The sequence below is a fragment of the Cyprinus carpio genome, unplaced genomic scaffold (assembly GCF_018340385.1).
Source record: "Cyprinus carpio isolate SPL01 unplaced genomic scaffold, ASM1834038v1 S000006488, whole genome shotgun sequence".
NCBI lineage: Eukaryota > Metazoa > Chordata > Actinopteri > Cypriniformes > Cyprinidae > Cyprinus > Cyprinus carpio.
This window is the reverse complement of record NW_024879162.1, coordinates 300,554-328,115: the sequence shown is the minus strand read 5'-3', so window position 1 is coordinate 328,115 and position 27,562 is coordinate 300,554. Positions and strand designations below refer to the sequence as shown.

Below are 27,562 nucleotides of genomic sequence, written 5' to 3'. Positions count from 1 at the left end.
GCCATTTTTGGTGGATCCCCATTAAAATTTCCAGTGTTGACAGTTCTTAAAAGAACCTTTTTTTTTAAATCAGCGTGAAGAATCCTAATGCAACCTTTTGCCACTATAAAGCGCTTTTGTGCAAATGGAAAGTCTCTATGTGATGTTAAAAAAAACCCGGGTCTTCATGGACCCCAGCAATGCCAATTATATCATATTCAAAAACACAACAAAATGGTCAATTCAATGTAACAATGGGGCGAAAATATGTGTAAAATACACACCCTGGAGTTTTAAGAATGGGGTGTATATATAGCCTATATGATAATTCCAGACTGAAATTTTACTATATATATATATCTGTATGTTATTCCTCCTAGATATACCCTATATCTTATCTATAATGGTATTACACGGAAAGGGACTTAGTTTGAGCATTATACGAATGTGACAGCACTCGGTGTTATTTCGGGTTATTGCGTCGGGTTTTGTGGGCAAACTTTGTACAGTTGTGCTCCTTTGCATTTATAATATGTTTTAATACCGAATATTTTACTTTCTATATAAATGTGTACCACCAACCAAGGCTGTGTGTTCATCTGTGTGTTGTGTGTACTGTTTAAAAAAAAAAATTATATATAAATAAGCATATACAATCCAGGTTTAAAATTTGTAAACACACACCATTGAGTTTCAAACAAAGGGCACCCTCTTTTTTCCTACCCCTTCTAGAGGGTGTTGGCTGTGTAGCCTGTTCCTCTTGCTGTACCTGTGTGGTGCTGTACAATTTTTGCCTACTCTGTGTAAGTGTATAGGTAATAAGAAATGGCCCCAATTTTTATAGTCAAAACAACAAAAAAAAAAAAACATATCAAACAAACACCATTAATGTTTGTCTTCTATCACTTACTACGATATCTATTATATATCTTCATTATACGTACACATTTTAGATGCTATTAGAACACAAAACTTCCTATATTTGGAAATCACATGTTTTTAAAATATATACATTGAATGCGTTAGGTTCTAGTTGATATAACATCATAACCCATGACCCGGTACATTACACATTTATCTCTTATAATGAATAGCAAAAAACCTTTTTAAGCACTGTAATAGCGATTAAGAATTTGAAACTCTAAAATAGACAATGTTAGATGTAAAAAACATAAACTAGTAGATACAGTACTAATAATATAAACTCAAATATACTGTAAAACATATATAGTATGGGGTGATACTAAAAATTCAAAGGATAAAGGTTGAACAACTAACTGCTGACAAAAACCATTGGGGTGACCGTTCATTAAGGGGTGCTGTTACACATCCCCAGGCATACCAAATTATATGAGTCAAATGAGTCTTGTATATTTAGATAACGCTACCCAATGTATTAGTAATCAATCACCTCACAACACGCATGCTGTAAGGAGAAGTCAGTTGTCCGTTTATAATAAGCATCTCGTCTTTGGGCCTGGTCACCTGCACCACTGCCAGGATCCACTCTAATGGCGCCAAGCACGACAACCTTCTACCGAGTGACGACGTGGAAAATGCTAAATCAAGCATCACTCACGTGGGCAGAAGCCCCACGTACTCATGCCCAGGTTTTCGGTCTCAGGGTGTGATGGTGATTATTACTATCAAGCCGTTTACACCATACATTTTTCGATATTGGGGAGTATAAAGTGGGTGATAAAAGTAATTGTGTGTAGGACAAGTACAGTGGACAGGAAGGAAGGGAAAAGGCCCAGAACAGATAGAGGAACTAGAGGGACACATAGCTCTACTGTGTTCCTCTTTTTTTTGAGCGCCGATTCGCATTGGTCTTTTTTAAGTCTTGGCGGTCCCCTAGCCAGGCAACGCTGAGACCCTCACGCTCACACTCATTCCACCTGCACAGATCGTTTTTGATAACAATGAGTCTGGCTTACCTTGTCCTTGCCAACGTCGGCACCATTCTGAGGGACGCTTAGGAACAGCGGGAACAGTAGAGGTGGAAGATAGATTGTATGTACTTGTCCACCTCAGTACACATTCCTTGATCAGGCATAAGAACTCTTGGATCCACCTGGATGGTAGTGTTTACGGGTGCTTTGGTAGCCAGCTAGATTTGAGGTGTAAACCAACAGGGACCATCTTACAAAAGACATCAAGGACGTCTGATTTTGGGAGGATATGAAAGGTTGATGCCATGAGAATCTTCAAAGTGCCTTTCCCAGGAGAATGTGTGGACTGTAGATTAAGGGTTAACACCCACACCAACTCCATCAAAAGAAAGTGCTGTGAGGGTGCGGAGGAAGTAGAAGGGAAGGGAGTGAAGGAATAAAGGGATGGGAAGTATATGGAAGTTGACAGACTGGTGGGGAAAAATGGTGTACAGCATGCACAAAAGTGAGTAACCAAACGTAGAGTCATTTTAACAGTTTGGTGGGTCAGTAAGAATTTTATTTATTATTATTTTTTAAATTACTTTTATTCAGATTCAGATTTTTAGTTAGTATATCTATACTGAATCTGAATAAAAGTATACATTAAAAAAACAAGCTTCAAAGTCCATCCGTTTAAATATATATTATTTCTTTTATATATCCATTATCTATACCTTTATATATATATATTATATATATACATATATATATATATGAAACTTTGAAGCTTGCTTTTTCACCATGATAAAAAGACACATAAAACACAGTATATATATATATATAGCTTTTTTTAACCATGTGATATAAAAAATAATATAAAAAGGTAATTTGGCAACTTTTTTATCTCACCATTCTCACTTTTTTCTCTCACGTTCTGAGATTTATGTCTCACAAACTGTGAGAAACAAAGTCTCTATTGTGAGAATCAAAAACCCTGGAATTCTGACTTTGTGTAAGTTAAAATCTTACAATTTTGAGTATAATACTGTATCTCACAATTCACCCTTTTTATTTTCCCTCTGGATTCTGAGCTTTTCACTTTTTTTTTTTTTTTTTGATTCAATCAATAACCCCCCTGTGACTTTTTATCTCAGACATTTGGATATTTCTAGCCATTTCAAGTTTATATTCTGACTTTATGTACTTTCAATTCTGGAAAGAAAAACTCTACTAAAATTGTGGGTCCTATTAAAAGTCAGGAATTGAGAGATAAAAATGTCATGGAACTCAAAAAGATATAAGATAGATAATACTTATCTATCTTTTTTAAAGTAAAGTTTTAAAAATCATTATATATTAATCTGTATTTTTCTATCCATTTGGAATATAAACTCTTGATAAACCGTAGTGATGCAGATGTCAAGGTTTGACGTCAGTGAGCTGATGGGGGCTATTTTCAGCAAATAAGAACTTAAATTTGAGTCCTGCTTCATCACCACAGAGCTGTTGTACGGCTTTAGAAGCACTTGGAATATGGGGTCCATGAGTCATATGGGCTTTGTTTATGATACCTTAAGTGGTGCTTTTTTTAATTATTAATTTATTTATTTTCTTTTGGCGCTTGACAACCCCAGCTCTCATTTCATTGCCCTTGACGCGATATAACATGTTTCTGGCCGTTAAAGGTATATGAATCTACACTGTGATTTGAAAGTACTGAAACAGACATGGAATTTTGAGATTGCATTTTCTATCATTCTTGGTCAATTCATTTATATAGCACTTTATAATTACAATGTGCATTGTCCAGGGTGCTTTACAGTCATAGAGTAAAACTAAAAAAATAGAGAGAGAGAGAAATGGTTATGATATGCGTTGTTAGACATTGACTCGTTTTCTATAGATCCTTCCATGTAATGTTTAAATGCAAGATGTTATTATGGTATCGATTTACAGTAAGCGTCATCTTTAGGCTCTAGGCTACAATACTATGCTCTTTTATGACCTCAGCTGCAGTTTACAGTTAGTTTCTAACTGGCCATCATTAGCTTTCTTCATCTCTCTGATAACACACACACACAGTTTAGCACCCTGGAATGTGCTGCGAAACAAAGGTGTATTTGTAGATTGCAAATACAAAATTAATAAATGTGTTGGTTTTGATTTTAATTGATTTGGGTACAATTCCATAGGAATGAGAAATAACAAAAGAGATCGTTGTTATACTGCCAGTTGTTTCTCATTGGAAGTCAATAAGATTCACATGAGAGAAGCAAATGGAGATTTTTCTTAAAGTGATGTTATGAGTTTGTCTGATTTTACTTATGAGAACATGAAATATATTCTCTTGAACTCGCAACAATGTGCCCAACATTCAGTGACTTTTCAAAGAGATCTGAGTGATTCTCAATCATGAGAGCCAGATCAATACAGCTCTTCTCAGCAAATTCTCTCTCCCAAACTAAATGTACAGGCCGTTTTCCCTCCATAGGATCATACAATAAAAGAGGATTTTGACTTGTTTTTTTTCCTTAACAAAAATAAACAAGATATAAATTGGGAATTCTTAGAAAAAAAAATCTTGAATATTGTGACAAACCAACAAAATTTTGAAACGAAACAAAAAGTCAACCAATTGCCAATTCTGATTGTTTATATATCGCAATTCATGAATTTTTTATCAGGAGTTCCCAGTGATTGCCAACTTTGAATGTCACAATTTTGCAAAGTTTATAATCTTTTATAAACACTTCTTGAAAAGAATGAAATCAGTGGTCATCTAGTCATATCGCACATGCGACACAGTCTCAGGCCTACCCTATGCACCCTAGGAGAGAATTAATCGACTGTTTGGACTAGGTGTTGTGTGTTGCATGCGTGGGGTCACGGTGTGCTGCTGCTGGTCTATTCTGACTCGTGCCTGCCTGGTCTCGTCGAGTCTGATCTTGGGCAGAATACGGGGCTAGTGTGGTAACCAAGCGTTTGTTACTGAGCATTTCAAAGGTACATTTAGCAGGACACGAGTATGGCCAGTCGCATAAACCATCCGCAACTCATGCATATTCACATTTTTATTGATTAATTCTTTCAGTTACGCTATTTCTTCTCATGGGTCACTAGTGGGTGCCAGTTTCTTCATAACAGTGACTCCACATACGCGTATCGGATGAGTTCTCACAGCATGTGCTGATTATTACTATGGCATTTTTAAATCTGCAAAGTGAGCTTCGCTAGTACATTAAATATAGAGGAAAGGTAGTTCTCAGTTTTTTATAGCCTTCACATTAAATAGAACTCAATAGTCCATGTCGTAATCTCCCAGTTATTATAAAACTTGCATGAATTATGACATTATATAAGTCAATAACAAGTACATTACCATTCCGAATGTCTGGTTGTCTTTGGTCTAAAAGTAATCATGGTTTCCACGTGTAAATATTAAGCCAGCACAACTGTTTTCAACATTGATATAGTAAGAAAATGTTTCTGATCAGTTTATATCAGCATATTAAAATGATTTCTGGAAGGATCATGTCGACACCTGAATGATGCTTGAAAATTCAGCGATTTAGCAATCATAGGAATACATAACACTTTTGAAACACTATTAAAAAGAGAAAGTACGGTACTTTGAATTGTTACACAAATTTCACGTATTACTATTTTTATTGTATATTTTGATCAAATATAGTTCAGCCTTGGTTAGCAATATAAAAGACTTCTTTCAAAAAATAGTGGTAATGTTTGGTAAGGTCGTTGACACGGTAGTTAGTATAGTGATAAATGATAACTGATGTAAATATTAAAAAGATTAAATTATTAAATATCACATCTTTGAATCATTTAATACATATATAAGTATATACATAATATAAAACTGAGTGTCAGGATCTCCATCTGGGGAATGGAAGCTGATACACTGAAACAAGCATTTTCTACAGATTTAAATTTTGATATAGATAGACAAATAAGAAGTTTGAAATTTGTGTGCCTTGACGGTTTTCAAAATGTGAAACGGCTAATGAGCTTAAGAACCTGAGACAACTGGATTATCTGTTCCTGGACCTTCCTCAGCACATGACAGTGCCCTCTCAACAATTTATATATTTAATACATGCATGGTGTGTTTCATTCATATGTAATTTGGTGTGGTTTATCAACCAATGGTGATTTTGTTAGTCATATTGCAATAGGTAATGTCCTGTGTTTTTGACATTTCACAGTTTTGACCAAGAGCCAAAGAACTGGTGCCTGTCAAGGCCTGGTAGAAACATATCCGTTCTTGAGTCACCTGGGCGAGGACATCGGTGACGGAGCTTTATTCTGTATAATGGTGTTAAAATGCAGAGAAGGTTTACTCCATTACGATATCTGTTAAACTGGCCACCCATGCCTTTAACGACAGAGGCTCTTGGGTGTTCATTTGGGACTAATAAATTGAAAAGTTGGCACAAATGATTCAAATGTGAAGTTAGATTCCCCCTTGGACGAGAGAGAAAAGAACAGTTGACATGATATGAGGGCAAGGAAAATGGAAGCCATGGTCATGAAATTGTGGCTCACAACTGCTAGCGTTAATGAAGGGTGCCGTCAACTCTTCCAGTTTTACAGTCCAACTGTCAAAGTAGTATGTGTGATCAGGTTTCCGTGACTCACAGAAAGTTATTTTTATGGCAGCCTGACAGTGACTTCTACTGAAAATACATGGTTTAAATTCATTCCTGGGTAGAGAATGATATAAATGTGACTATCATCGAGCGTTACTCGCGATCCGAACACACACGCGCTCTTTCATATCTGACCTGCGCCGAGAGTGTATCGGGTGTGTTGACACTGTAAGTGACACCTAGCTAATTTAAAAAAAGAACACTTAATAAAAACAATCTCCTAACCTTTAAACATCATCTCTACATTTGCGATTTAAGAATTTATGGCATGATTTGCCTTTTGGCTAATACAATTACACAACTGTTTACTCTTCCTCTCCTCACACCCACCACACAGTTGATAGAACTGCAGTTTTCCTATCTCTTATAGAGTGCGGGTTCATGACTGTTACCAATGAGCACCTTTTCTGTCTTGGGATTTTTTGTGTTTTGTCAATCACCGTGCATAGCCTTTTCCAGCTCAGTGCCCAGATGCTGTGAAATGCCCGCATGTCCTCAGACACTGTACACGTTTGCAGCCACTAATAATCCGGCCAAAGGTCAAAAATGATTACAATTATCCCACTGGAATTTGTTGAAAGCAGCTGCCCATCTGAGACAAACCGTTATGCTTGTGTGTACAAAATTAAGAGGCCAAAGAGAAACAATTGACCAGAGATATGATGGAGGCTCGGATGCTGCTGGTTCTTAAATCATGTCTTATTCGAGGGATTGAACAGTCACATAGCCTAAGAATTTCCAATCTACATCTGCGCTAAGAATGGGAATTAATGGGCATTCAAGTCTCTTTGGAAAGTTACAAAATAATAAAAAGAATACACATCGGTGTGTTTTTATATATATATTTGTTATCAATTTATGTAGAGTGGTGTAAATATTCAGTTGTAAATTGTACAAAAATAGTATTTTGCTTACATACAAGTTAGTTTTTTTTGTAAATTTAAAAAAAATCATCAATTTGAACAAATTTATCATTAATACAGATGTTGCATCCATTGTGTCCTACATGATTTCTCACTGACTGAACTCAGAAACTCTGGGCTTAAAGAAAATTCAGATTTTGTGACTTTGTGGTGACATTTGTGTGCATTCAACTCATAAACACAATATTTCCAACATGACTTGAATGCACCATTAAGCTCAAATGCAGCTTGTTGAGTAGAGGTTTGCTTTTTAATCTTGCATATCTGATGATAGAATATTACTTTACGCTGAAGGAGGGATGCAAGACTAGAATAGATCAGGATATCAGTCAGCAGCCATCCAGAATCCCAGCTAACAGGGGATCTTCTCAGAACTTTAGCTAATAATCTCAAAAGGTTGTCTTATCAACAAATGGTTTTCCTTTTTTTCTTTTATTAAGATAAGACAGTGTAGTGGGTGACAGGAAGCAATGTGGGGGAGAGAGGGCAAGTTGAGGGCAGGTTGAGGGCAAGTGACTGAACCAAGCAGGTTTATATTGTTGAATCCGGCGAATTCAAGACAGTTCAACAAAAAGAAATGCTCAAGGTGCTTTTTTTCACAATTTCCTGCTGAAATTCACTGTACAAAGGTGGGCCATAAATGTGACCAAACCATAACCACCCCAAAGAAACAACATAAAACACCACGCACAGCAAACAAGCATCATTGCCTTAGAATTTAGACTAGATCAGAATCAAAAGTCTTAGGAGGCAACACATTCAGAAGCTATCAGCCTTTCGGAAAATTCCCATGATGACTGCTTACCTGCTGTCACACTATGAGGTTTGGAAGCACAGCATATAGTAACAGGCATGAGCCTGGGTCTATGTCACATCATACTAGGCCCTTGAGATCACCTGTGCATGCCTGGGGAAAAACTGTTCCAGCTAAAGGTGAACATGCTGTATTTATGCGATAGGAACATGTTTCTATAGCACTATAGGTGTATTCATCGCACAGTGTCAGTGGTAGCTACTCTGTTGTGGCACTTGTCAATCTTCACCTCACGCTTACTGTATACGCATTTAATGACTGCGATGGTCAAAGGCCTGCTCTAAGATTTATGGGATTAAAATTATTCAAGCAGGAGAAAACAAGAACCAAAGCTGATGAAATTTGCTTACCGCATCTTACTAACTCGCTTCAAGCATATTATTCTCTAGTAAAATACTAACAGCTATGGCTTGCTTGGAAGATGGGCTGGTTCGACAGCTCAAGTTCCCTTTTGATGTAAATTAATAAATTCTTACTTTCATTTCTAGTGAGGAACAGATGGATCTACCTTTGTGTTCAAGGTTTTGTAAATATATATATATATATATATATATATATATCATATATATATATAATATATAAAATAGATCACACACACACACACACACACACACACACACACACACACTTTATCCTGAGATTAATTTAATTTGGAGGGTTTGTGTTTTTGAGAAAGATTCATGTAAATTAGGTTGAGAACTGTGAATTAATTTGTTTTCACCCGTTATATACCAGCAGTAATTAGGGCCTCATAACACAGAGATTATCATCTAGCATTAGAGGTAATGCGCGTGGGCAAAAACAAGACGCATATTCCGACAATTAGGAGGCGTGCGGAGCAAAATCCGACTTTTGATTTTTTTCATTTCTCTTGTGGAATCATTTGTAGCGTTGGGAGAACTTTGGAGAAGGAAGATTACTGTGTCAAATTGTCTAATAACAACATGTGGCTAGAGCAAAATCTCTATCATAAGAGAGGCTTTTGGCTATCATAATATTGACTTTGTACAGTCTATTTCATGTACCATTCAGCAGGATCTCTAAATGAATCTTCCTCTTCATGATTTCAAGAGTAAAAATGCTAATTTTTCAAATTTTCACGGATTTGATAATAGTATAGCTCAGAACAAAGACGGACCTGTCTTTCCTTTGTTGAATCAAACTGAATTAAATCAACAGAGATCAAAGACAGTGCAATTCAAATCAAAAAAGAAGACACCACTTTTCTTGAGACGGGGGGGTCTCATTTTCAAGGCGATCAATAATGTCTGTTCTATGTCTATTAGTAGATGTTGGAATTTAATTCAACAATCAATATATTGAGGCTATAGTTAGGGTTAGATTACTAACTAGTGTACTCCAGTGTTAGCCACAATATATTACATAAGATTTCTCAATTAGTTACATTTGATGATGTAAGAAACACTTTACTGCCACATATTAGACTGAGCTGCCATTCTGCTGATGACGTGTGATTTTTACGTGAGGCTCACACATGAGAAAAAAAAGCATAAGTTTTCAACTATAAAGATGCTAACTGGCTTTACTTGATAGCTTATAACCAAATTTTCTGAAATTGTAACATTCTCTCATCCAGTTTCTGATCAGGTTTTAACTGCCTCTAGAAAATGTTTTTGAATAGACAAAACAATGCAATTTAGCTAATAAGTTCACTTGACTCCAGGCCAGTAGATGGCAGTATGTAAGTTACATAGGTGCGAAAGGTTACACAGTAGAATAATTATAATGAACGAATCAGTTTTTTTAGACACTGTCTCTCTTTCGATGGTTCTTTTGAACCGATTCGCAAAGTGATGAGCAAATCTTGTGAGAGTACATAAATCGAAGTAGAGGAATGAACAGTTTGGAAAAAGGCAGACACAAACATTTGGACCATGAAAATCGCTTTTAAACACACGGAAAAATTCGAGGGACATGGGGAGGTTGGTATTTTTTTCTGAGATGAGCTATTTAAGTGAATCATTTTTGCAGCCTGTCTCGCCGTAACGATCCGTCTAAAGCGAGCCTGAGTTGCAGACAAACGAATCAGATTCAGACACACGACAACACCAACTTCACAAACACATGAGACACCGATGATATTTACAAAAACACACACCAGAGGATATTCACTGCTGAGATGTAGTGTGTGAAACACTGCAACCGTTGCTGATATTTCATATACCAAACTGCGTAAAAAGTAAGTGATTTTAAATGTGTAGTTTTTCTTGTATTTGCTGTTTGTTTTATGTTTTAAGTGTAATGTTACAATGTCACATATACGAGGTTCTCTGTTATTGTAACGATGTGGAAGGTAAAAATATAAACCCTCAAAATGTCAGCAATCACATGCCCTGTCAAAAGATATGCAATATACTGTATATTTGAAAATGTATTGATATACCATAGTATTTTCATGTCACATGATAAAAAAAAGCAGTATTCTACGCATTGCACTGTGCTGTATTGTTGTATGTTGTATTCCAGCTACTCTCTGCATCTGGTACTTCACTTAAGGTCACAGGTTTACCCATGATCAGTCTGTATGCTGAAGGTTTGTGTCTGTTTCTTAGTTAATTTTAAAGCAGTGAAGGGGGTTAAAGTGTTTTCTTCTGTAAGAGAGTAATAGATTCCATTCTAATGTGCTGAGCTGCTCCAATGCAATTACAGAACACTGGCTTTGTTTCAAAATTTGTGAGCTCCTCTTACATAGAAATCTATTATGGACAGCTGTGCATTTGCAAAATGTAAGGAGAACTGAATAACCATGGCCAATTTGCCTCAAATGTTCTTTGATTAAACATGTTTTATGAATTCTAAACATAACTTTGTTTTATATGCTTGTTTTTCATTTTTGGAAAAGATAAAAAAAAAAAAAATCATGAGTCTTTTCAGCAGAAGAGGTAAAGTAAGGAAATTGGTCTCATTTCTTCACCCACTAGATGCTTACCCAGTAGTCAGCTTCCCTTCCTTAGTTCTTTTCCCATATCTGTAGCTTTTATATTTTTAGTTTTTCATCTGTGTGACATTTGTCATGTGATGTTGGCAAAATACACAGCCAAAGTAAGCTTATATCCGCGTCTTGCAGAGGCTGAAACTGCTGAAACACTGCCGACTAATTTGGAATGTTTTTATTCTAAAGTAAACAGTTTCTGTAACTGACTTTTATTCCAGTTTAATTAAGACGACCTCAAGATACCTAAAAACAACTTTCAAAGAACTAAAGGCTTACGTTTCGGTCAGTTAACAACAAAGCATATGGCTTCAGGATACATTTGAAGAGGACAACCTAATATTATGTAAATAGTATCAAACGCTTAAGTCTTTAAGATTATTTAAAATGTTTTTAAAAAGAATCTTTTATGCCAATGGTTAAAGTTGCATGTAAAAAACAGTAAAAATAGTACTGTTGTTTTCTGTTTGAATATCTTTAAAATCTAATTTATTTCTGTGATTTATAATTTATTCAGTAAGAACAGTATTGTTACTGAAATGGGAAATCTTTTTTGAAATATACAAAATGTGTCTTTACTATCACTTTGATCAATTTAATTGCAAATTAGAAGTATTGGTTTTAAAATAAAAAAACATACTGATCTTAAATTTATATATAAATCAGCTGTTATTAGATATCTAATGTTTATAAGATTTTAAACATATACCTTGCAGTCACAGACCTGTTATCAACGTCAAGTGATTACTTATGTATTTCGCCACAGGGTGGCACTGTGGCCTCAAACCCTTCGCCTTCGCTTACTCTGGAGCTCGATTGCTAATGTCCCTGAGGCTAACACCCAGAGAAAGACCTCCTCATTACCCGACGCCGGAAGAAATGTAGGAAGAAATAAATGATGAAATAAATAAATGTAGAAATACTAAATGTAAAAAAATAAAAAATGTAGAAATAAATAAATGTAAAAATGAATAAAATGTATAAATAAATAAAACAGCATATATAATAAATATGGGAAAAAATAAATATATATCATAAATAAGTTATAATAACTGTAATACATAATTATTTATTTGTTCGTTTTTGTGCTTTTTCTATGTAATATTTAGTTATCATATATATATTATTTATTTTTTCTTTTTTACATTTATTTGTATATTTATTTATGTATTTATTTATGTTTCATTTTGGCAGACGTGGCATTCCATAGAGAATGACAGGGTAGAATGGGAACAAATATAACTTATACGGGCAATACAAAGTACGTAAAACATATAGAATATAAAGTAAAGTAAGTAAAAATATAAATAAATAATAGCTTAAAAAAAGAAAGGTTATGAAAGATAAAGAAAAGAAAAAGAGAAACCCGTATGCTAATTAAAAAAACAACTGTCAATTAAAAAAATTCCGAAAAAAAAAATTCACAATATAAATGTGCAGTGCAAGTAGCAATAAAGTGACAAATTGTAAAGTGTCAAGTAGTGATAAAGTGACAGTGTAAAGCCTAGTGTTTAAATTGTCAGTCAGATCCCGTTAAGAGTGTATGCAGGTCCAGCAGGTTAAAGTGCAGAGTGCCATTAAACAGGCTGAATTTATCCTGATTGATACAGGTGAAAGGTGGCAGTGGGTTTTTGACTATTTATCAGTCTAATGGCCTGGAGGTATAAACTGATTCTGGAGTCTGGATGTTCTGGCCGCAGTGCTCGTGGTAACTCTTGCCAGATTCATGAGGGTGAAGAAATTCTGGATGGGATAGGTGGAGTCCTTAATGATGTTGCAAGCCCATTTGCAGATCCTTTTTTCTAGTATTAAAGAAAGAATGCCTCCCCAATGTAAAGCCCATTTGATCCAATGAAATTATGGATGGGATGGTATCTTGGAGGTGAAAGAGAGAGAACTTTGGCTAAAATTTTAACAATCTACGTTTAGCAGAGAAAATCGGTCAATAGTACTGCAGGGCGTGGGTTATCCCTGTCTTTCTTGTGATTAGCAAGTGACAACAAGGTTTTTAGCATGTTGCTAGCATGATTATCAAGTGTTTTAATACTTGTTGTTAGCATTATAAGCAAGTGACTAGCATGTTTGTTAGCATGATTATCAAGAGACTTGCATGTTGCTAGCATGATTAACAAGTTACTAAAATGTTGCTAACATGTATTTTTCCAACATGCCGCTAGTCATTTTTCTAGCATATTAGCAAGTCATTAACATGTGCTATTATGTTTCTAACATGATTAACAAGTTACTAGCATGTTGTTAGCATGATTATCAAGTGTTTAGTATGTTGTTAGCATGATTAGCAAGTGACTAGCATGTTGTTAGCATGATTAGCAAGAGACTTGCATGTTGCTAGCATGATTAACAAGTATTTATCATGCTGTTATCATGATTAGCAAGTTACTAACATGTTGCTTACATGTTTCCAGCATGATTAGCAAGTGACTAGCATGTCACTAGCATGATTCCAGCATGATCAGCAAGTGACTAGCATGTTGATAGCATGATTAACAAATGACTAGCAAGTCAATAGCATGTCATTAGCATTATTAGCAAGTCACTAGCATGTCATTAAAAAGTTTCTAGCATGTTGTTAACACTATTAACAAGTAACTAGCATGTCACTAACATGTTGTTTACATGATAAACAAGTGATTAGCATGTTGTTAGCATGATTAGCAAGTGGCTAGCATGTTGCCTAGGCATGACTACCAAGTGACTAGGCATGTTGCTAGCATGATAGCAAGTTACTGACATGTTGCTAGCATGTTTCTAACCTGATTAGGGCAAGTTTACCTAGGGCATGTTGATAGCATGTTTCTATGCTAATCCAGTTAAAACCAGATAAAACCAGTTGATTCAGTAAAAAAAAAAAAAAAAAAAAAAAAAAAACAGCTAAAAAACAGCTAAGACCAGCGGTGACCTGCTAAAACAGGGGCCAAAAACCATTTTAAAACCATCTTGGGAGACCAGCCAAAGCAAACCAATCAGCTTAGGCTCGGTTTTAGCTGTATTTTCAGTAGGGAGTTTTTTTTAAGCTTTGCTATAGCAATAGACAGCTTAATATACCATAAGACTTATTGTATAAAAGTTTTCACCCCCTCAATAAAAAGTCCTATTGAATTTTAGGTGGTTTTGATAGTCTGGTTTCCGAAAACCGTAAGCTGGATCAGTTTTAGAAAAAGATATAGCAACCCGAGTCAGAGACGGTCTGAAGGTTTGGGCCGAGTTTTGGTGGTTGTAGCTTTTAAAAGTCTAGGAGGAGATACACTGGTCTCAGAAGAAGAAGAAGAAGAAGTTTAAATGGGATTTCAGCTTTCTCAAGCAACTTAATAAATGAATTTTAAAAGGTAAAATGATACATTCAAACATAGCTTAGTAAACAATCAAAATTAAATTACGTACACATAACCATGTAACGTACATTCACTGAATGAGCTAATATAACCATGAAAGGTACTGAACTGAACCAATCTAAAGTCTTATGACAGCACGTATTGTAGGCACCACGGCAGAGTCTGAAAGGCAGCGAATGTGTTTAACAGCCGCTGAATCTTCAAAGGCAACAAGTAAGGTGAACACAAGGGTGCACGCATCCCCTCCAAGATGCCAAACGAGAGGTATCTAGAAGTCTAAAATAAACAGAACTTATGCACATTCAAATGTAACAACCAGGCGATAACTAGCCAGCCATTAAGTCTTATAGAATTCAAACATTCAGCGAATGCTAACGTTACATCCTGACGGTCACCAACCGAGCCAGCCGCAAGTTACTGCATCAGTCGCTTCAAGTTTAGTCCTCAGCAGAACGTAATGATGCAATGTAGTCCTTGGCTTCAGCAACTGATGCAAGTCTTCTCCTGTTTCCATTCTTCGTAATGATAATAAGCCTGGCCAGGAGCAACAGCGCTGGTTTTAGTCCCAGTTTGTAAAGTTCAGACATCACCTCCCTGTACTTGGAACGTTGCTCCAGCACCTCCGGAGAGTAAACCTCGAAAAAAGCGGTAGGAGTGATAATAAAGCTTTCCCCTCTACGCTCTGGCTTCGCGAATGATCTTTTTCCTTCTGCTGAAACTTGTGAAGCCGGACGATAACAAGCCTAGGCCTCTGCTCCGGCCTCGGTTTGTCAGCTAGTGACCGGTGCACTCTGTCACACTCCAGCGGAGATTCCAGGATTCCATCCCCAAACACTTCTGCGAGTAGCTCAGAGAAGAAGACAGACGGCTGAGGTCCTTCTGTGGATTCAGGTAACCCAATAATTCTTAAATTATTATAGTAGTTTCTAAGGCGTGCATGCGCTCATCCTGCGAATTTGCATGGGTCTCGAGCGAAGCAATCTTCGTGCCAAGTTCTATCACAGTGGCTCGAATTTGATCCAGCTTTACCCCAAGTGTTGAGACAGTGGCTTTAAAATTTGCAGAGAGAGCAGCAGCCGGTGATCCTCCAGAAGGTTAGCGATAGCTGCCATGCTAACATCTTTGCCGTCATCTCGTCACGCCTCAACTTTCTGTTCTTTTTAGCCTTGTTTTGCTGATTTAGTTGCCATAATTCGATACTGATATGTGCTTTCCCAAAAATGTTGTCCAACTGGCAGTGAAAGAGAAATAAGTTGTGGGATTTAAGGAAGATATAGAATAAAAAGTTGCGGGAGCGAGACTCAACACCTGTCTACGCCATCTTACCAAACCGGGAAGTCTCAGTTTTAGCAATTTTAGTACAAGAAGTTAAATTAAACAGAACTGAGAAATGTTGCCTTGTCAACCAGATACATTAATAGTTTAATTTGATTTCAAAACACTGAAGGTGTTGCATATTTTACCTGAAAATCACTCCTGGTTTCCTGGTTCAAACATGTTTTTTTTACCATCATCATCATTTTGAGGAAGAACAGCACACATTCAAATTCTGTCCTGAAGAATGAGTCTGTCCCAGATCTGATTATTCATCGCTGAGGGACAATGGGACATTCATGACTATCAGCTGCATAAAAACATGAAGAATAATATGTAAATTAATAGGGAAATAATTTGAATGTCACACAAACACATGAGACGCTGGATATAAACAGAGACGAGGAATATGAGAATAATATCAATATTCATTAAACAATTACTATACCAAAAATATACTTGTGCTCTTTCAGACCTCAGCAGACTCTCTTTCACGTCTCATCGAAGTCTCGACTTTATCTCAGATGTTTCCCCGGAGAAGTAAAAAACGACATTGCACAGACATCAGTTGTTTTTATTAAGAGATAGTTATAAAGACTGTAACCTAATTTACACTCTAACCCAAACAGAAATGTTTTCTATTTTCAACTGTTTTATGAAGATGTCTCCAAAACAAGATTTTGTCCTGTTTAACTCACTTATGGGTACAAATTTTTCCCCAAAATAAGTTTAAGTCAAGACAGCACAGATGAATAGAGTAAAACATTTAACTAATAAATATCAGCATACTTCTCCAGTTGATTGATTACATTAAGAACATTGATTGCATTAAGAACATTACATTTCTGTCCAGGAAATTCAAAGCTGGGAGGAGCAGAAAGAGAGAAGTTCACTGATATCAGTCTGTCACACAAACACACAATCACTCCTGAAGCACAACATCTACAGGTAAGAAACTCTGAGTTAAGATCTCATTAGCAGTGGTGCTTATATAACACTTTACCAAAGTAATAACAGTTTAACTGCTAAATATTTGTGTGGTTTTCGTACGTTTTGCCTGTTTCTATCAATAACTCTAGGTAAAACAACGTAATAAAAAATTGCATTTACAGTAATTCATTTACAACAGCACCGCAATATCTGATCTCAATGTCTGTATGTGCAGCATAAAACAGTACACTGTAAAAACTGATCATAATTTCATAAAATAAAAGACCTAAAATCTTGTGGTGAAAACCTGTTAAACTGGTTAATAGTACCTTAATATACAGTGAAAACTGTTATAAATCTAACGGGACATTTCATGTCATTTTACAGTACTTTTCTTTTAACTATATCACTTTATCTGTGTTTAAGATGGCTGTCAGTGTATTATAAAGCTACAAAAAGAGTTTAGTACTTCATCAGGTTGGTATATTAACATTAAATCAGTTAATGAAATATGTACTTTTCCTGTAAATTGAACTTAAATCTGTAAAATCTGAAATATTGCTGCTGTATTTTTTAATGTAATAGTTCTGGTGACCGCAGCTGCTTTCCAGGATTTTCAGTGTATTTTCAGACTGAATCATGACACATCAGCTTTAGGAGCTTCATGTGTGTATTTATAACTGATGTAGAGTCTAATAAGCAATGATAAAGTAGAAATGACATGATCTGATGTTCTGGATCTGGTCAGATGTTCAGCGTCTGCATTATTTCTTGAGACTGATTTCTGTTTTTCCCTCAGAAATGGAGAGAATCACATGTATGTGTCTTCTGCTCACAGGTGAGTGAGTGCTGGACTAGTTCTAGTGTTGATAGTTAGTGTTAGTGCTGTGCTGAAAGTGATCAAGTGTGTTTGAATGATTGTGTAATCGTGTGTGTTGTTGAGGAGATTCAGCTGCTACTTTATTAAGTGATCTTAGTAAAATACTAAGATACTCCACTACTGTACTAGCACTTCTTGTCTTGAATGTGAATGTGTCTCTCCTCAGCTGTGGTCAGTTCTTCTGCAGGAGTTCAGCGTCAGTATCACTTTGTGAATCAGATGAAGAGCTGGACTGAAGCTCAGAGATACTGCAGAGAGCATCACACAGATCTGGTCACTATCAGTGACATACAAGAACAGAATGACATTGAACAGGCCATAAAGAGTAGCTCTGACCCTGTCTGGATTGGGCTGAAGAACACAGACACATGGATATGGTCTCTGAGTGACCCTGCCTTCTACACAGAACACGAGTCTCAGTTTAGGAACTGGGACACTAAACCACACCAACAACCAAATGGAGATGGAGACTGTGTTTACCTGGATTGTGGGAATGGACAGAATTGTGGGAATAAACAGAATTCTGGGAATGATCTTAAAGGACAATGGCATGATGTAGACTGTAGTACAACAAGGCATTTCATCTGCTATAATGGTGAGTTCAGCTGTAAGTGATCACAACACTCAGAAATGTGCTCAAAACAATATTGAGTATTTTCATGACCAGTTATAATAAACTTTTTTTTTTAAATCCATTAGCCATGTTTCTTTAGTCTTGGTAAATGAGAGCAGAAATAACTGTTTTTTTCTCATTAATTATTTTTTTTTTTTATTTAATTCCACTAGGAATACTATTCACTCTAAATATATTTCAGACAAATGTCTTTCTGTTTTAAAGGCAGCAGTAAAGGATTCGTCTCTGTACAGGAGAAAAAGAACTGGACTGAAGCTCAGAAATACTGCAGAGAGAATCACACAGATCTGGCCAGCGTGAGGAATCAGAGTGAGAATCAACAGATTCAGAACATCACAACAGATGATCAAGTCTGGATCGGTCTGCACAGACTCTGGGTTTGGTCAGATAACAGCACCTCCACATTCACACACTGGAAACCTAATAGACCCACAACCAGCAACACAAATCATGATGACTGCGCATTGATTGATCGCCAGGGACGGTGGACAGATGAGGACTGTTCAAAAGAGCGTCCCTTTGTGTGTTATGATGGTGAGTAGATCAATCCTCTGAGCTGCTGTACGTCTACACGTCAAACTACAGAAACTCTCTCATCATTACAGAAGTTCAACAAGCACACTGTAACTTCTCGTGTGTTTCTGACTGAGTTATTATAGATTATATATTATAGATATAATGTGAATTTGCTCATCACTTTCTCTCCTTCATGTTGTTCCAAACCTTTAAGACTTTGGTTAATCTTCAAAACACAAATTAAGATATGTTTTAAAGAAACCTGAGAGATTTAAAAATCTCGGTAAGCAAAACTTACAAGATCCAAACACATCATAAGATGAATCTAAATGAATCAAGAGTTTTAAGCTGAATAATGACATTATTGAGTCAGACAGTAGAGCTGTGAATACCTGATTTTAACTTGTTTCGTGATCGATGAACAATCTGTAAGGTATAAAGCATTATAGAAATAAATGTGATTTAACTTTAATCTAAAACACGTGTCACATGATGCATGAGAACCAATGAGGTTTGTTTTAGTGTAACACACTCCAGCTTCCATGTTTGTCATACAGTATGTCATCTGGATGTAAATAACTTGTTAAATCTAGACTAAACGTTTGATTCATGGGGATTCGGTTTTTGACACCTTTATGACTTTCTGGATCTTCTATGTTTTGGTTACCTGGTTTCATTAAAAATATCTTTATGTGTTTCATCTTTGTTTTGAAGAACTTAAAACATAACAAGAATAATATTAATAATAATGTGTAGTAATAATAATAATAATAATAATAATACATTATTAAAAGTATAACAATTTTTAATGTAATCCAAAATATTGTTAAAACTATATTAATATCTCAATAATACTAAAATAGCACTGACTCTTGTATTTCAAAGTTAAATGTTTTCTATCCTGATTTTCTTGCGCATCTGTTTGTTTCCAGATAAGCTGGTTCTGATCCGAGAGAATAAGACGTGGACTGAAGCTCTGAGACACTGCAGAAACATGGACATGGACCTGGTGTCGGTGGATTCGGAGCAGATGCAGCGATGGGTGAAGATCTTGTTGATGAAAGCGAGTGCCTCCTCCGCTCACGTGTGGCTGGGTCTGCGTTACTCCTCGATACTGGGAGTCTGGTACTGGGTCAACGGTCAGACCGTGTGCTACGATCAGTGGGCTTCTGATTACGACAAACGATGGGGTGACTGCGATAAGACGGCAAAATCCGGAGCCATCCAGACCCGTGATAATCACTGGATCAGCCGTCCTGAAACTGAAGAAATCAACTTCATCTGCATCAAGTGAGTGCTGGAGAGTCACTGAGTACATGTGATCCAGATTATTAATATGAAGCACTTGTGATTAGATTATATAATATTTAAAAAAACCAATAATCCAATTACTGGTTACTTTTCATTGATGACAAATTCACAAACTGAAAGTAAATTATTAATGTAATCATAAAAGTGATCAAAAAGTACTCGTAATTCATTACTTAAAATTTATAATATATCTAAATAAAGTTTTTTTCATGTAATTTGTAACCAGTAAAGACATAATATAAAATAATATAATATAATATAATATAATATAATGTAATATAATATAATATAATATAATATAATATAATATAATATAATATAATATAATATAATATAATTCAGGTAATATAATATTATTATATTATATTATATTATATTATTTCCAGTAATTTGTTTTGGTATTTTTCAATATATATGTTATTTCAGAGCAGCTTCACAGAAAATGTATATTTCATTGTTAGAATCAGGAAGTTTTGTTTTCATGGACTTTTAGTTTGCATCTCATTGTTTCCTGTGTTTCCTTGGTCGTCATGGTTTCTAAGTATGTTCTTCTTTGTCACCATAGTTACTGATTATGTTGCTCATCTGTGTCTCATTAATTTCTTTCATTACTGTATATTTATATTCCTCTCACTTGGCATTATTGATTATTAACATTTTTGGCTCGATGACAAAGTGTGTGCGATGTTGATTTGTATAAAATCATCTACAATGAATACAAGCATAAATGTATAAATGGAATGATATTATATAATGATAATAAATATTGATTGAGTGACATCATGGAATACTTGCACTATATCTGAACATCAGCAGAAGCATTTAAATGAAGTGATGAAGGTTAAAATGTGCTTATTGATGCTTGATACTTACTGATATATTGTTGCAAATTACAGGATCTACACATATATACAATGCTGCTAAAAAACATAGAAACAATTTTAAAACAAAAATTAAAGCGATGTATTTGAATTATATATAAAAATATCAAAAGTGGCATTTATGTAAAATACAGCAGAAACACTCGAAAAATTAAGTTTGTTTGGAACTGAAATATTTATGTTACAATAAATTTATTTGAATTTTATTTATTTTAGTACAAGTTAAACTAAACAGAGATGAGAAATGTTGCCTTGGCAACTAGCTAAAATAATTAGATTTTATATTTGATCAGTTTTAATAATTCTGTTTCTAACAAGAGCTTTTTAATCAGACAAAACACTGATGATTTTGCATATTTGACCTGAAAAGTGCTCCTGGTTTCCTGGTTCACGCGTGTGGTGTTTTTTTCCTCATCATCATCTTTTTGTGGAAGAACGGCACACATTCAAATTCTGTCCTGAAGATTCAATCTGTCCGTATCTGATTATTCATCCCCGAGGAACACTGGGACATTTATGACTATTTTCGGCATTAAAAAAATGAAGAACAATATGCAAATTAATAGGTAAAGAACACAGACACGAGATGCTGGAGATAAACAGAAATGGGGAATACAAGAATAATATCCATATATACATATATATATACTTGTGCCTTTTCAGACCTCAGCAGACTCTCTTTTACGTCTCATTGAAGTCTCAACTTTATCTCAGATGTTTCCCCGGAGAAATAAAAATGGATATTGCACAGACATCAGTTGTTTTTATTAAGAGATAGTTATAAAGACTGTAACCTAATCTAGACTCTAACCCAAACAGAAATGTTTTCTATTTTCAACTGTTTTATGAAGATGTCTCCAAAACAAGATTTTGTCCTGTTTAACTCACTTATGGGTACAAATTTTTCCCCAAAATAATTTAAAAAAAAGACAGCACAGGTGAATAGAGTAAAACATTTAGCTAATAAATATCAGCATACTTCTCCAGTTGATTGATTACATTAAGAATTGCAGATCTGTATTACAAGTTTTCTGAAATCAAATGTTTTAATATGAAATTGAAGAACTGTCAAAATAAATATGCACTAATTTGCATACATTTCCAGAGCAGAAATCTGAATCCAGATTCATAATTATTGCTTGATTTTGTTGTCATATTAGAGTTAAAGGATTTTGCAGAGGGGATTCTGGATTTCTCTTTTTATCGCTCCATAAATCAGAAAATACTGCCGACAGACAGAAAACAAACACATTTTCACCATGTTTTCATGAGTAAAATGTTGTATAAATCAGAGTAAACAAAATATGAACAAACCCCTCTATAAAAACCTTCAGAATAAAGAGAGGAATAAAACTCTAAGTTTTGGTGTGTGTAAGAGTTTCTGAAGTGGAGAAAAATCTTTTAAAGGTATGTACTGGAAGTGAAATCTACAGACGCAATTAGTGCAATAAATAAATACAATACTTAAAAGTGTATTTTAGATATTCAGGCAAGAAAGGAGGAAATAAACCTGAAAAAAAAGAGAGGTATAAACCACAGAAGGGAGTTTTTCTGTCCAGGAAATTCAAAGCTGGGAGGAGCAGAAAGAGAGAAGTTCACTGATATCAGTCTGTCACACAAACACACAATCACTCCTGAAGCACAACATCTACAGGTAAGAAACTCTGAGTTAAGATCTCATTAGCAGTGGTGCTTATATAACATTATACAGAAGTTAATATTTGTGTGGTTTTCGTACGATATGCCTGTTTCTATCAATAACTCTAGGTAAAAACAACGTAATAAAAAATTGCATTTACAGTTATTCATTTACAACAGCACTGCAATATCTGATCTCAATGTCTGTATGTGCAGCATAAAACAGTACACTGTAAAAACTGATCATAATTTCATAAAATAAAAGACCTAAAATCTTGTGGTGAAAACCTGTTAAACTGGTTAATAGTACGTTCCCTTAATATATAATGAAAACTGTTATAAATCTAACAGGACATTTCATGTCATTTTATAGTACTTTTCTTTTAACTATATCACTTTATCTGTGTTTAAGGTGGCTGTCAGTGTATTATAAAGGTAAAAACAGAATTTAGTACTTCAGCAGGTTGGTATATTAACATTATATTATTAAATTAAATATTTACTTTTCCTGTAAATTGAACTTAAATCTGTAAAATCTAAAATATTGCGGCTATATTTTTTAATGTAATAGTTCTGGTGACCGCAGCTGCTTTTACTTTTAAGTTTTACAGGATTTTCAGTGTATTTTCAGACTGAATCATGACACACATCAGCTATAGGAGCTTCATGTGTGTATTTATAACTGATGTAGAGTCTAATAAGCAATGATAAAGTAGAAATGACATGATCTGATGTTCTGGATCTGGTCAGATGTTCAGCGTCTGCATCATTTCTTGAGACTGATTTCTGTTTGTCCCTCAGAAATGGAGAGAATCACATGTATGTCTCTTCTGCTCACAGGTGAGTGAGTGCTGGACTAGTTCTAGTGTTGATAGTTAGTGTTAGTGCTGTGCTGAAAGTGTTCAAGTGTGTTTGAATGATTGTGTAATCGTGTGTTGTTGAGGAGATTCAGCAGCTACTGCATGTGAGTCAGTAATAAACCACAAAACATCATCAGTGTTTCCCATGAGTCCTCCAGACTGTGTGGCCTCTAGTTTCCTGACAAAATTCAAGTTTGAGTGTTAAACTCTTGCAAGTGAAGATACTAAGACATAACTATTGTGATTTTTATCCTCTAAAATCTTTTTTTATACATATATATTGTACAGTGCAGCTGTATTACAACAGTAATATTATTTTAGAGATAATAAAATATTTTTAAAGTAAATATATATTAAATTGTTAATTGTTTAAAAATAGTTTTCTGAGTAAAAGTATGATTATTTTTATTATTATTATATTCAAATATAACACATTTAGCTTGTGAATGTGATGTGATTGTGTTTCTATCACAATTAAAAGAGCTTTGAGTACATTTTTAAGTTCAAGTCGATGCAAATAATTCAGTTTGGTCGCTGAAAACTCAAAACTCTGGAAATGCACCAACTTTGAAATGTACTCAGTTTTCGTCCACTAGAGGTCCAGAGACTCTCCAAATCATGTGGAAACACTGAACGTACAAAAGCACCATTCAGGACACTTCAGCAAACACATACTGAAACTCTGAGCTGCTGAAACACAGTGTGGATGTAATGAGTCTGAGATCTGTGTGAATGTGTCTCTCCTCAGCTGTGGTCAGTTCTTCTGCAGGAGTTCAGCGTCAGTATCACTTTGTGAATCAGAACCTGAGCTGGACTGAAGCTCAGAGATACTGCAGAGAGAATCACACAGATCTGGTCACTATCAGTGACATACAAGAACAGAATGACATTGAACAGGCCATAAAGAGAGTGAACAGCAATGCTGATCGTGTCTGGATTGGGCTGAAGAACACATGGATATGGTCTCTGAGTGACCCTGCCTTCTACACAGAACATGAGTCTCAGTTTAGGAACTGGGGATCAAATCAATCAAATGGAGATCGAGACTGTGTTTACATGGAAAAACATGGACAATGGCATGATTTAGACTGTAGTCAAACAAGGCATTTCATCTGCTATAATGGTGAGTTCAGCTGTATGTTTCATATCTGATGAACTCTGCACTATTATTGAACCAAACTGACACAATCGTCTTCTGTGGAGCTGCTTAAAGCTGAATCAAATTAGTTTTTGATTAACTACTGAACTTTGCAACACTGACCGTTTTTTTAAATTATTTATTTATTACTGCGATGCTGCTTTGAAACAATCTGTATTTCGTATAAGGTGCTAAAAACACTAAAAGACAATACTGAGTATTTTCACGTCCAGTAATAATAAAACACTTTTAGTTTTGAATAATGATTTATTTGTTTGTTTGTTTTATTTGAAGATTTGCCTCTTTGTTCTTGGTAAATTAAAACAGAAAGAACTTTTTGTTTAAATTCTCTAAATCAATTTCAGACAACTGTCTTTCTGTTTTAAAGGCAGCAGTAAAGGATTCGTCTCTGTACAGGAGAAAAAGAACTGGACTGAAGCTCAGAAATACTGCAGAGAGAATCACACAGATCTGGCCAGCGTGAGGAATCAGAGTGAGAATCAACAGATTCAGAACATCACAACAGATGATCAAGTCTGGATCGGTCTTCACAGACTCTGGGTTTGGTCAGATAACAGCACCTCCACATTCACACACTGGAAACCTAATAGATCCACAACCAGCAACACAAGCCATGACTGCGCATTGATTGATCGCCAGGGACGGTGGACAGACGAGGATTGTTCAAATCAGCGTCCCTTTGTGTGTTATGATGGTGAGTAGATCAATCCTCTGAGCTGCTGTACGTCTACACGTCAAACTACAGAAACTCTCTCATCATTACAGAAGTTCAACAAGCACACTGTAACTTCTCGTGTGTTTCTGACTGAGTTATTATAGATTATATATTATAGATATAATGTGAATTTGCTCATCACTTTCTCTCCTTCATGTTGTATCAAACCTTTAAGACTTTGGTTAATCTTCAAAACACAAATGAAGATGTTTTAAAGAAACCTGAAAGATTTAAAAATCTAGGTAAGCAAAACTTACAAGAGCTGTTTATAGCTTGATAAATAGAATTAGTTTCATAACTGAAACTAAATTTTGAATTTTGCATTATTGATTCTGTTATTTTCCTGTTTATTCCTGTGAAGCTGCTTTGAAACAATCTGTAAGGTATAAAGCGTTATAGAAATAAATGTGATTTAACTTGAATCTAAAACACACGTCACATGATGCCCAAGAACCAATGAGGTTTGTTCTAGTGTAACACACTCCAGCTTCCATGTTTGCCATACAGTATGTCATGTGGATGTAAATAACTTAATAAATTAAATCTAGACTAAATGTTTGATTCATGGGGATTCGGTTTTTGACACCTTTATGACTTTCTGGATCTTCTAAGCTCTGGTTACCTGGACTTTCAGTGGAGGGACAGAAACGTCTCAGGTTTCATTAAAAATATCTTCATGTGTTTCATCTTTGTTTTGAAGAACTAAAAACATAACAAGAATAATATTAATATTAATAATAATGTTTATATAAATATATAAATGAATAAAAAACAATCCAAAATATTGTTAAAACTATATAATATAATATCTCAATAATACTAAAATGGCACTGACTCTTATATTTCAAAGTTAAATGTTTTGTATCCTGATTTTCTTGCTCATCTGTTTGTTTCCAGATAAGCTGGTTCTGATCCGAGAGAATAAGACGTGGACTGAAGCTCTGAGACACTGCAGAAACATGGACATGGACCTGGTGTCGGTGGATTCGGAGCAGATGCAGCGCTGGGTGAAGATCTTGTTGATGAAATCGAGTGCCTCCTCCGCTCACGTGTGGCTGGGTCTGCGTTACTCCTCGATACTGGCAGTCTGGTTCTGGGTCAACGGTCAGACCTTGTGCTACGATCAATGGGCTTCTGATTTGGACAAATGTGATGAGACGGTGAGATATGGAGCCATCCGGACCCGTGATAACCACTGGATCAGCCGTCCTGAAACTGAAGAAATCAATTTCTTCTGCATCGAGTGAGTGCTGGAGAGTACATGTGATCCAGATTATTAATATGAAGCACTTGTGATTAGATTATATAATATTTAAAAATGCCCATAATCAGATGCCTGGTACTTATTGATCTTATTGATTACATATTCACACAATGGCAGTAAATTATTCATGTGATCATAAAAGTACTCAGAATATATTACTAATAATCTGTAATCTAATAGATTGTTGCTGAATAAAGTTTTAGTCACGTAATTTGGAATCCTTAATGGACTAAAATGATTTAAGTAACTACCCACTGTGTGTGAGTCAAATAACAGATTCAGTCAAGCCGTTTGGACTCAAATGATTCAATTCAATTTGATTCAGTTCGATTCAACTCATTTCAATTCAATTAAATTCCAGTTTATTTGCTTTTTCACAATACACATTATTTCAAAGCAGCTTCACAGGAAATATATATTTCATTGTTAGAATCAGGAAGTTTTGTGTAATTGGACTCAAATGATCTCCATTCAAAGTCTTTTCATGTCTATTTGAACTTCTATCATGTTTTCTCTTAAGTTCAGTTATATGATTCAGTTTCATGACTCATGAGGTGATGGATACAAATATTTACTGTGTTTTCTGTCGTTTTGCATTATTATTGTCTTTGTTTGTTTGTTTAGCACATATTGTTTAGTACTTACTACTTACATTTACTTTTGTTGAATCAATATGTTATGTAAACTCCATCTCAAAATGACCGCAAATACGTTTATATATAATCATAATAAATGAAACTGAATGAAAACTATTCTGTATTTTAACCTCTGCTTTTGCTTGTTTCATACGGAGTTTGTAAATGGAAACTGTGATGCAAAATACTTAAGATAGAATTACATGTGAGATCATATTTCACTGCTTTTGCATTTCTCCCTTTACTTGGAAAGAACACAAGA

At 35.2% G+C, this 27,562-nt stretch overlaps 2 protein-coding genes across 2 annotated transcripts in view; both read left to right on the top strand.

The window, feature by feature from the left end:
• Positions 1 to 16,684: 16,684 nt before the first annotated feature.
• Positions 16,685 to 20,131, top strand: LOC109069776 (C-type mannose receptor 2-like). The gene is made up of 6 exons (XM_042754302.1): positions 16,685 to 16,825; positions 17,234 to 17,284; positions 17,607 to 17,645; positions 17,854 to 18,282; positions 18,526 to 18,855; positions 19,770 to 20,131. The coding sequence occupies exons 3-6, from the start codon at positions 17,609 to 17,611 to the stop codon at positions 20,129 to 20,131; spliced, it is 1,158 nt and encodes a 385-aa protein (XP_042610236.1). The 5' UTR covers positions 16,685 to 16,825; positions 17,234 to 17,284; positions 17,607 to 17,608.
• Positions 20,132 to 22,678: 2,547 nt separating this feature from the next.
• The window catches only part of LOC109110409 (C-type mannose receptor 2-like), a 32,189-nt gene continuing 27,305 nt past the window's right edge, over positions 22,679 to 27,562 (top strand). Inside the window, exons 1-3 of the mRNA XM_042754297.1 lie at positions 22,679 to 22,683; positions 23,080 to 23,102; positions 23,469 to 23,507. Coding sequence (XP_042610231.1) covers positions 23,471 to 23,507 — 37 coding nt within the window. The 5' untranslated portion in view covers positions 22,679 to 22,683; positions 23,080 to 23,102; positions 23,469 to 23,470. The remainder of the gene's footprint in view (positions 22,684 to 23,079; positions 23,103 to 23,468; positions 23,508 to 27,562) is intronic.

What these genes read in the sequence shown, in the direction of transcription:
- LOC109069776 (XM_042754302.1), top strand. Translation starts at nt 17,609, where the DNA reads ATGGAGAGAATCACATGTATGTGTCTTCTGCTCACAG. An exon ending in TATGTGTCTTCTGCTCACAG is followed by an intron (nt 17,646 to 17,853) that starts GTGAGTGAGTGC and finishes GTCTCTCCTCAG; the next exon opens with CTGTGGTCAGTTCTTCTGCA. An exon ending in TCCCTTTGTGTGTTATGATG is followed by an intron (nt 18,856 to 19,769) that starts GTGAGTAGATCA and finishes GTTTGTTTCCAG; the next exon opens with ATAAGCTGGTTCTGATCCGA.